Source organism: Nuphar pumila, chromosome 12, assembly GCF_984573655.1.
Source record: "Nuphar pumila chromosome 12, dmNupPumi1.hap1.1, whole genome shotgun sequence".
In the NCBI taxonomy this organism is placed as follows: domain Eukaryota; kingdom Viridiplantae; phylum Streptophyta; class Magnoliopsida; order Nymphaeales; family Nymphaeaceae; genus Nuphar; species Nuphar pumila.
Window position 1 is genome coordinate 106,729,245 of NC_143260.1, and position 11,504 is coordinate 106,740,748.

Below are 11,504 nucleotides of genomic sequence, written 5' to 3' on the forward strand. Positions count from 1 at the left end.
TCACTCCACGCTCGTCTAATTTGGTGACGATATCTTACGCTTCTGAAAAAAATGGATCCAGCTCCCGCTTTGATACTACGAAATAATGTGCAGAAACCGCGAGAAAGAAAAAAAGGTTTTTGATATATTCACACATTTGATACAACTTTTCATTTTATATAATACAGAAAAAAAATAGAAAACCGTCTGTTATCCTCTCACATTTGGTGGATGTTATCCAATACGATCCTATTGTTATCCTATTCGATCGGTTATAACATTCTCATCATATTCAGCGGCTTGCATTTGGTGGAAACTGCTGTACCCGAAGAAACAGCACTTAGCACGAAAACTTGATTGTGCTGGCTCAGCCTGCCATATCTGCAGTCATTGTATCGACATCGTAAAACTCCGAGGCTAGGACCCCTGCCACCAGGGCCTATGCTAGGCGTTGGCTTGTGCAAAGGAGCAACGCACATGAAAATCAAACCTTGACTGCCCGTCTAGCAGCCAAAGTCCCACCCCACTAAGCCAACCCCACTTGGGGCAGCATTTAAACAAAAGTTAAATCAAATTGATGCAAGAAGTGATGCATGAAGTGGAATCGGGGAAGCTAATTTTAAAAGGTAGCATCAAGCAGAAAGGTGGATACATGTATGCGGTGATTATGTAAGTGCATAAAAAATGAAAAGGAAACACAAAACAATATGAAAAATGGGCAGAAGCAAATAAGAAATGACGAGAATACAAATATAAAATGATATAAAATCAACATGTAAGTTTGTTATAAATCCGAATCATTTAAATCCGAGGTGGGCCAAACCGATAAGTCTATGCCACCCCAAGAAAATTGGCTAGTAACCGTAAGACCTAGTAGAGGGTTCAAAGTATGCCCTTGCTAACACGTGACTCCCGGTGGTTTAGAAGAATGGCCAAATAGGACCATCGAGCTGGTGGACAGTTGCATGTGAAACGCTTGTTAGCCCGTGTAAGGCTGAGCATATGCCTAGGATATGCTGCTGTTGTACAAGATTGTACACAACTTGTGACAAAAGCAGGGAAAAAACAAATGCAGAATTTGGCCATCTCTCATACGATGCTAGAAGTTTTAGATTGACAATTTTGTTGTACAAGATTGTACACAACTTTTGACAAAAGCAGGGAAAAAACAAATGCAGAATTTGGCCCTCTCTCTCTCTCTCTCTCTCTCTATATATATATATATATATATATATATATATATAGTAATGATATGATGCTCCCCGAGTAACTACTCTCCCCTAATAGAAGCTTTAGATTGACAAATTTCTTAAACTTTTTTAGTTGATCAGACCCTCTAGATCTGAACTATAAGCATTATTTAGTAGAAAACAAGTTTTGAATCGTGATTATAGCATATATGTATATTTTTTAAGACCTTTAAAAATCAGCCGCTCACAATGCATCAATATTTTATGACTTAAAAAATCCAAATTTTATGTCAGAAAAGCATAATTCAAAGCATGATTGTATCAAGTAAATTATGTTGAGAAAATAAATAAGGTTTATTTGAGAAGATACAACCTAGTGAACCATAGCATCTCTCATAGTAACCAGAAGTGAGCTCTGAAAACTAGAAACCTTCTTTGAATCTTGCCACAAACAAGGGTAGATCAGGTGCAACCACATTGCACACTTTAAGTGTGCCGCTGCACCTGGCTGTTTAAATGAGCCTTTATTGGTCCCTTTTGACATCATTATAGTGGAAGGAAATTTTGAATTAAGGTATGGTTTATTGTCCTATGGTTTGGTCAAGCGCTAGTGAACTAGTTAGCTGCCCAAGGGGCAGGTTGGCACCTGATGGTCCCTTTCTTTTGATGAGTATCTAAAAACCAAAGTGGATTGAAAATTCATTTATTTGAGAGCGTGTTGACTTCATTAGTGGAAGGAAATTTTGAATTAAGGTATGGTTTCTTGTCTTATGGTTTGGTCAAGCGCTCTGGACGAGTGAACCAGTTAGCTGCCCAAGGGGCAGGGTGGCACCATATTTAACCTGATGGTCCCTTTCTTTTGATGAGTATCTAAAAACAAAGTGGATTGGAAATTCATTTATTTGAGAGCACACACACAAGAATGAAGAAAAAGGAACAAATTGATAAAACAAACTCTCATACGCATATTTAAAGGCTCAGATTACATCAAGTAATCAGATCGATAGTCTTCTAATTTATCAAGGAAAAAACAGAAAACTAGAAAGGATTGAACGACAAAAAAAAATCGAATTCAAAACCCAATCACACCTCCAGATCAATTGGGTAAGGGAGAAAAACCACAAGTAAAAAAATCTGTCGTGTCCAACGGAATCGCCCAAACAAGTTTTAATGTTAACTGCTGATCTACCACATGCCGTGTTCTTTGTCAAGCTTTCAGATACTGACCATCAAAGATGCACACCACCATGTCCGAGATGATAATGGCAACTTCATGAATAGCCCCTGCATGATCATGTGCATGAATTGCCAAGGGCTGGAGTACGATAAAATTACCAGACAGGCCAAATGGCATTAATGATACCTGTCTGAACTCTCAAACATGATGTCCAACCTATTACAAGATCTGCGCAGCGGGATTCAACTTCTCTGCTAAGCTAAGCTGTGTCCTGGTGAGGCTTGACAGATAGACCAATAGCAGACAATCCTGACAAAGCAAGAAGAAAGCAGAGATAGAAGACGATTGTTAAACATTGGTTACTACCTTCAAACAGTTAACAAACGACACAAGATGGGAAGCACAAACCCATGCAAGACAATTTGGTACCTGTAAACTGTCATTGAAAAGCTTCTCAAAGGCAGCAGGGGACATTTTAGGAATATGGGCTATTGAGTCAGCAATATATCTCCCAATGTTATTGTCAGGTTCTATTCGCCCTTCCTGTCGAAAAAGGGAAAAAGAAGTCACAAATATAGAAGTCTCAGAAGATGCCATATATAGAAGTCTCAGAAGATGCCATATAGTATTACCCAGATATGGGCAAGGACAAATTTTGGGCTAAACAAAACTCACGTGGAGAAACTTTTGGCTCAGGCAAGAGATGCAAAGCGCATAACCCAAGAAATGGTTAAAGTTGAACTTTGATCCAAAATCGTTTACCAAAGAGTTAGGCTCAAGCCCCAGGTCAAAGGTGTTCGATGCTTCAAACACCAACCTTACCACTTGGTAGGGAAAATAAAAAAGGTAGTCTTACCACAACATCATCAACATATTTGTAGATGTCCTCAATCAGGAGAAGGAGCCGTTCCATTGAGGCCTCCATTCCTTCTAAATCATTGGGAAGCTTGTCCACAATGCTCTTCTTCAGTATGTCAACTGCCACATAAAAACTGTCAAGAAACCCAACAAAAGTTGCATATTTCATGGTTGGTTTCAGAGAACAATCCACAAATTTTAAAATATGGTCACTAATATGATTTACAATGAAAACCCACATAAAAGAAATACATTCCTCGTACATTTTGCTCGTCATCGTTTTGTTTTCCATGTTTACATATTTAAACTAGGGTAAGCTTTGTTACCCCATTTGTTGATATCTTCTCACTGTGGATGTCATTGCCACATTAAAAAAGGACATGATATTTGTTCAAAGTATGTGGCAGCAATTCCCTGGAAGAACCCTTATCATGCTAATCAATTGGGATGATAATTTGGGAGTATCAAGATAGAGATGACCTCAGAATGAAGATGGAGACGACCACAAAAAAACTTATGTGGAACCACAGTAACTCGTATAAACCACATCCTCATACAAAGAAGAAGGTTTACAGAAATACAGAAGTTACTGCATTAAGTTGCAGATGAAAAATAGGAGAGTAACATGGCAAAAGGTGCACTTTGACGTGGCTAATGGACTAAGATTTGCAATATAATGAAATCTCCAACATGAATGGATGCAAGTGGTTCTAGGACATTCTTGTCAGCGATGACTCAGCAGGACCCAGAAGAAGTTATACATGCACATTCAGTACTTAGAAAACGCCTCTGATAGACTTGATCATGCCCTAGGTTTCTGGTTTTGAAGTTCCAAATCCCACAAAAAATATTTGCTCTTCAGATCAGAGGTCTGGCCTGTATCTTGTAGCTAAAAAGAAAGAATTATAACATGCTTCGTGTATAGCTCCAGGAAACAATCAAAGCAGTTCCAATGGACGAAATGACAAATCTAAAGAGGAAAGTACACAGTGGCCTCAATCTAAACCTATCAGATGCTACAATCATAGCCTCATAGATTTTCTTTTTTTAATCCAATTAAACTTGTGGCCTAACATTAGCTTATATTAATGACCATCTTTTGCAACTTGGGCTCTTAGGCAACTGGTTTTGAATCCAAGTGTCTTTCCGTGCTATAAGAGAAAGGCTGGCTAAATGTGCTTCAAGTATCACTCGGAGACAAACGACAGCAACCAAATCATTCAGGACAAGGGGCAGTAAGAGTATTTATGGTAACATCATATGTATGAACAATGAAAAATAGTTGCACAAAATGAATTAAGGCTCTGTTTGGGAGCATTGAATTGGGATGGAAAACCTGCTTACATATGTTGCCAAAATATTGTTTTGCCAAAATGTGCTGTTACCAAAATATGATGTTGACAAACTGTGGTATTGGGGATGGAGTTGCCAAAAACCTCTTGTTTAAAATGGTGTTAAAATGTGGTGTTGGGGTTGACAACTTCATCTCTAATCCAGTGTAAAATGCAGAAATGGTCAAGAGAGAATATCCAATTCAATGAAGGAGATATCAAACCCGAGATCACACAATAGAGAATACATACATCCCACTCGTTCTGCTTCAACCATCCGCAAATCCAAAGGAATTTCATGAAATTGTGCTGCAAGTTGACGATCTCCAAGAGAAAGATTAGTTGATACATAAGCTTTGATGGAAGCCTCGCCATTCTTAAATCCTGCGTCAACAGTCAAATGAACAGGATTTGCCACTTCTCTTGAATAAAATTCATGAATTAGAGCACTTCCCCCAGAGACTCCAAACCCTGTTGAGTACCTGTGTTGCAAGAAGAAAAAATATTAAATACCTCACACACACACATGCATAGATGTTTCCAGATTGTAGAAAGAAGAATCAGCACAGAAGAATACAATGAACTAAGAGTAACAACTAACAAGGCATACCATTTGTAACATAGAGAAAATTGTGCCAAAGTTTTTTAAGGAAGGCTAATAAACCTTAATGACTGATCAAACCATGGTTACCGGAAGCTTCTTAGATGGGTGGGAAGCCCGCTTCCCGGAAACTCGTTTCGGAAGCGTGATACTCCTCGCTTCCAAAATTTGACGGCGATCTCAATAATCCCACGCTTCTCCTATGCTTTCCACATGCTTCATCTATTCTTATTATATGTTCTCACTCTACTTTTCATGTTTTTTATGTGTTTGCTCTCTACCTTCTCACTCACTTCCATGTGCCTTTACTAAATTGGAAGTCATAATTTTTAAATTTTGTTAAAAATTTAATTCTTACACTAAAAAATCATGCAATCTAACAATAGTCACTTTTATTTTAGTTTTTATTTTAGTTTTTATTTGTGTTCCATTTCAATTCCCATAGCCTTATATTGCTTTTTTAATTCCTCTCTTCCTACTTCCTGCTTGCTTCCTATACATTTTAAAATGCATCGCTTTTCGCTTCTCGCTTCCACTTCTCGTATCGTTTTCCGTTTCTGCTTCCTAGTCTGGCAACCTTGGATCAAACTCATTCGATAGTGTATTTACAGGTCCAGAAGTCCTGATTCATCACAAGGAATTGAACATAACAACGGGACTGACCATAAGAATGATTGGAAAAGTTGGAAAATGAATGAAGGAAAAATATTTATAGCACAGTCAACAATATAGGACACAAAATCCCTGATTCTCCCTCATTGTTGGTTTCAACAAGAAACCACTAGGAAGGCTTGATAGTGGTTGATAATAGCTGCTTGAAGACATGCACAGACATGTCTTGGGGACTTTGAAAATAGTTTTCAGCCTCACATGTAGGTCACTCTTCACCTGTGCAACAAAAGATTTTTATTAATGACATTTTTATTTCATCTATCTACTCGAAGAGGTATAACCAACTTAATGGGATTTGGCATAAAATTGAAGCAGGCTTAAATGAGTTATAAACCAAATAAAATGAGTGGGATCCAGAACTCTGACCTTCATTCATCACACTTGTTTATAATAACACAAGGGTATAGTCTTCGTATGAAATAGCATCATTTACTTTTTCAATATCCAAAAATTCATCTCTATCGCTGATTAAACAACAGAACTATATGCAAGAAGAATTTTGGTGGCCTCCAAGCCTTCAATGGGAAAAATTATGGATGGGATTGAGTAAGATGGCTGAATGGCGAGAATTACACTACCTTAACGGAGTATCTCAACTTCGAAGTCCATTGGGGGAAACCAGGGTTACCGGAAGCGCCTAGCTAAAAGGGGAAGCGCGCTTCCCCGAAATGCGCTTCGGAAGCGCGGAACGTCGCGCTTCCGAAGCGTGGGGGGAAGCGTCCCCCTTTTTTGGGAAGCGTGTTTCCCTTTAATGGGGGACGCGCTTCCCTTTAATGGGAAGCGTGCTTCCCATCACGCTTCCCCCTCGCTTCCCCTGTTTTTTTCAAATTTTTTGTATTTTTTATTTTTTGTTTTTATTTTTTTCGCTTCCCCCTCGCTTCCGAGACGCTTCCTAGGTCGCTTCCGAGACGCTTCCTAGGTCGCTTCCAAGACGCTTCCCGAATCGCTCCTAAGTGGTCCCACGCTTCCCCGCTTCCTAAAATTTTGAAAGTGCCTCGCTTCCCGCTCCCGCTTCCCGCTCCCGCTTCCTCAACTGGCAACCATGGGGGAAACCCCTACATTGACTATGGAAAAAAGAAAAAAAGAGGGTGGTAGGGTGTGGGGTCATAAATTACTTATAATCAGAGTTACCGGAAGCGCCTAGGTAAAAGGGGAAGCGCGCTTCCGCGAAGCGCGAAACGTCGCATTTCCGAAGCGTGAGGGGAAGCGTCCCCCTTTTATGGGAAGTGTGTTTCCCTTTTATGGGAAACACACTTCCCATTAATGGGAAGCGCGCTTCCCCCACGCTTCCCCATTTTTTCCATTTTTTTTGCTTCCAGTTCGCTTCCTAGGTCGCTTCCGAGACAGTTCGGAATTTTCTTCTAAGTGGTCCCACGCTTCCCCGCTTCCTAAATTTTTTAAAGTGCCTCGCTTCCCGCTCCTGCTTCCTCGACTGGTAACTATGCTTATAATGGCATTCATATAGTAGTGGTTTGCTACTTTGTTTACTATCTGACTTTAGGCAGTAAGTTACAGTAATAAGTCAGATGGTCAACGCCTTGTACTTCAAAGGGGATTTTATTTTCTCAAAGAATTTTCTCCTGAGTTGTGTAAGAAAGACAAGGACTCAATGCAACTTTATTACATAAGTTGGATAGCATCAACTTAATCCCAAATTATTCTAATTCTATAGAAAACCTTTGGTCACTGATTCTTTTTTACTTTAAAACAGAAAAACAAAACAGCCATAATCAATTAAGCAAGCATGCAAAACACAAATTTACATCAATAGCTATTTCATTAATTCATGGCAGAAAATTGTGATTGGGATCACCTATTGGTCGAGCTCTCTACACCTCAACTACATCATGGATTCCACATCTTATGTTGCAAAAAGAGTGTGATTAGAACCCATTGATCTAGTGGCAATGAGCTTTAAATCTCAGTCATGAAACACAACCGTACCTTCAGCCATGGGCATTTCCTAACAGCAAAGTCCAAGAAAACCCAAAAGTCTTTAGTTTTGACATCTCTCAAGGACTCTCACTATGAAATTTCAACAGAAGCACATGCCCGTAGTTAATACACCAAGTCTATGTAGAGCACACAATTAATTTGAAAGATCATGAGATGTCAAAATAAACTGTTTAACAGGACAGATCTGCAAACACTTAAGAACTCATAAGTCAAAGAAAAGAAAGCCAAACTAAGTATTACAAAAATAGAACATAATGGAAAAAGTGAAAGGCATTACATCTTATCATATGCTTTTAGCTTTTTGCTTGGAATAAGACCATATGGAGAGAGGAATTTTATCTTCAATTGAAAGAAAGTACGCAAGGTGGTGCAGTATCCAAAGGAGTTCAGTCTTAACAGATACAAAATAAATAATTGAAGCAGTTGAAGGACACCAGAGCTTAAACAATCGCTTGTGAGAAACAGAATGGTCTCCCACTCATAGAGATTGCATGAATTTCATGGTAGCCATTGAGGGAAAGGAAAGTGGTGACAGTTCATGCTGTCAACAGTCTCTTATGGTGTTCATATCGTAGTGGGAGAGAAATGAAAACGTAAATTAATAGAATATGATATAAGAGGTATGCATAACCTGTTCTATAAGCATGAAGAACACAAACAGAATGGAGTTTGGAAGATATAGAGGCATCTAACTATTGTGCACTCTATAGTTTTTTTTCTTCGCCCAAAAAACATCATCATACTTTCTTCTTCTGCTATGAATTTCTAACATAGAAAGCCTGCTCCACATAAATGAATAATCTAGCAAAAGAAAGTTTTCATCTAACCTCACCCAAGCCAACTATAGTATTTGTCTTGGTAAAGGAATTGTCTGAGCAATTTTCAAGTTGATAGTTTCACTATGTATATTATTTTGCATCCTTAAGAGAGGCTTTCATCATGTAAACTAATGTAAATCATGTGCACCATTCACGCTTTCCAATAAAATCGTATAGGAACTATGTGAAGTGCCAAACCTAAAAGTATCCCATAACAGGGAAGACTGAGACATGGCCAACAACAGAAAGAATACTCAGTGGCATTGAAAGGCTACAAGATAAATAGAAGCAGGAAACAAAAAAAATGAACAGTTGTTACTTTGAAGTAAATACCAGCAAAGATCAAACAACCAGGCTACCATGAAATTACCAGCCCACGATGACTTCCTTGGGATTCACTTTCTGGTGTGATAAGAACATATTATGATGGTAATCAATATCCAACGCAACCTGAAATAACAAAAGAAGCCATGGAATAACAAATCACAACTGCATTCTATAGAAATGCCAAATGGGCAATTAATATGTAGCACAGAAGACACAAGCCAGATAAGAACTCCAATGGATTGTGATCGAGGACCAAAAAGTTACTTCAGCAACTACATTGGCATACGTCATAGACTCAAACAATGATCAAGAACACCATACGACAGGATAGCTACTTTCAAATATACTCAATCTTATAACTGAACAATGACGAAAGTTATATAGCCCCAAAAATGGAAAATGATTAACTACAAACTTTGCAAACAAAATATGTAACAGCAGTAGCCAAAAATTTGCAGACAGAAACAAACGAGGGGAGAAGGATCAATGGGGAAGTACAGTAGTAGGGTGAGTAACTGCAACAATATGAGAATTTCCATTTCATATTTCTAAGGCGTCCCATTTTCTGGTCCTAAGCAAGAGCTTCAAATTTAAAGTGACAAAATCACGGCAATTACACCTAAACTCATGGCCTTAATCCTAGGAAAGAAGCCTAAGGAATATAGATCCACAAAATTTCAAGCACTGTAACGTCAAATTAAACCTGACACGGATGCATTAAAAATGAGAAGAAAAATGCCATGATCTTTCTACCATTTCCCGCATAGACAGAGTGAAACCTACCGTGAGCTAATTTGCATTCCCACAAAAGCAGAATCAACATGTAAGCGGGGGAAAACAGAAAAAACAAAGAGGAGTCCATAAACGTCAAAACGATATCAACAACGAAGCAACACGTCTACGCTCCAACCGTATCGATCGCTAAATTAGAAGGGATTGCTCATCGCACTTCCGCAGAAACAAGTGTCCCTCACAACCCCCAATCTTAGAGGAAACAGCAAAAGCCCCAATTCCTCTTAATCTAATAGTGAAAAACCCAGCAGACCTCAAAATGATCCACTCATCACAAATACGAACAATGATTGAAGAACTAGATCAAAAGCGAGAGATAGTGAAGAAAGAATCGAAAATTTTTTCTAATACGATCAAAGAAAGATTCAACTTTATCATAGAAAGACAAGACTTTGACTTTATCACAGAGAGAGAGAACCTGATCGGAGGACTCGTTGTGAGGGACGGCGTAAGAGTTGCGGATGTCAACGGTGCCATCGGGGGAGACGGAACCGAGGAGGGTTCCGATGACGCGCTCGGCCTGGTCCGGCCGGCGGACAAAGCAATCGCAGATGTTGAAGACGACCACAGGGTGGACCCTCGCCGAGAGACTCGCCGGCGACGGGAAGAACTGCAGCACCGTCTGCCCGCTCGCCATCCTCCGCAACAACCCAACCCTCAACTCTTCTGCAACGCCGCCGGAGAAGAGGAAGACGACGACGATGACGAGCAGAGGAGGAGGTAGGGTTTCACAGCGTGAAGGAGAGAGAGTGAACCCTCTGGTGCGCCCGTAGCGCGTATATATAGGCAATTAAGCGTCACGGTGTACCCGAGCTCACTGTGGCTTGGGGCTTGGGACTGAGTCGAGTCAAAGTCCTAGCTCGTCAAGGTTTTGACTCGGACCGGCTATCCGTTCCCTTGTGCCAAGATGGGATGTCTAGTGGAAGTCAGTCTGGACTCCGAACCTACAAGGTCTTAGAATGACATTTAGGAAACCGCTGGTTCGGTTGCGGGTTCGTTCAAATCGAACCTAGACATGATGGGCTCGTATAGATTTGATGAAATCGAATCTGGTCAAAACCCAGTTAAGATTGACTTGGCCTGACCAAGTGGGCTCGGTTGAAATAATGTTATGAAAAAACTCGGACTGAGTCTGATAATTAGGCGTGCAAATTAATTGATAGGTTAGGTTTGGATCTAGATGTGCCCAAATCTGGACAAACTCGATCAAGTGTGCGCACATTTTTAGGTCAGGGTCTGATTGACCTCCTATACTTGTTAGGGTTTAAGCTAAAGTTAAAAGAACACCACCACCACCCCCATCACCGAGCACATTGGCTTCGCATTAAGATTCGGAGTGGGATGAAAAAAGATAAAAATCTAATCCAGATACGACTAGCTTAAAACCTGATATTTATAGTTAATTGGAGTCTGATTTTAGATAGATTCGGTTCTTAATTGGATTCAGATTTGGGTTTCAATGCAAAACTCAATACCAAACCCTAATTCAATTTTTAATCAGATCTATATTTGGCCACCGAATCCGACTAATCGGATTAAGATTTAGGTTGGATATCGGATTACAACAAACCGGTTGACATTCCTAGGTCAATTAGATGGGCAAACCTAGCTCACACCGTTGACCACCCTGCTCATGAAGGGTCTGTAGGGACATCAATGGATTGGGTTTGTGTCAGTTATCCCCCAGAGTTCAAAACAGATTTGTTTGATTTGGTAAAGCAAGTACCGTCCGACTAATATTGGGATCTGGTATGCAGCTTTGTATTTGAATCCAAATCCAACTTGGTCACAGATAAAACATAT

At 39.8% G+C, this 11,504-nt stretch overlaps 1 protein-coding gene across 1 annotated transcript; it reads right to left on the minus strand.

Moving 5' to 3' along the window:
* Positions 1-2,135: 2,135 nt before the first annotated feature.
* Positions 2,136-10,448, minus strand: LOC149821492 (eukaryotic translation initiation factor 3 subunit F-like). The gene is made up of 7 exons (XM_089982466.1): positions 10,120-10,448; positions 8,953-9,032; positions 4,788-5,017; positions 3,203-3,324; positions 2,776-2,889; positions 2,533-2,655; positions 2,136-2,453 (listed from the first exon to the last, which is right to left on the minus strand). The coding sequence occupies exons 1-6, from the start codon at positions 10,336-10,338 to the stop codon at positions 2,566-2,568; spliced, it is 855 nt and encodes a 284-aa protein (XP_089838592.1). The 5' UTR covers positions 10,339-10,448; the 3' UTR covers positions 2,136-2,453; positions 2,533-2,565.
* Between the last annotated feature and the right edge of the window lie 1,056 nt (positions 10,449-11,504).

Bases quoted from the DNA above. Each gene is read 5' to 3' on its own strand.
- LOC149821492 (XM_089982466.1), bottom strand. From the start codon at position 10,338: ATGGCGAGCGGGCAGACGGTGCTGCAGTTCTTCCCGTCGCCGGCGAGT. The intron at 9,033-10,119 runs GTTCTCTCTCTC...TTGTTATTTCAG, and splicing joins ACAACGAGTCCTCCGATCAG to GTTGCGTTGGATATTGATTA. The intron at 3,325-4,787 runs GTATGTATTCTC...TTTATGTGGCAG, and splicing joins TGAAGCAGAACGAGTGGGAT to TTGACATACTGAAGAAGAGC.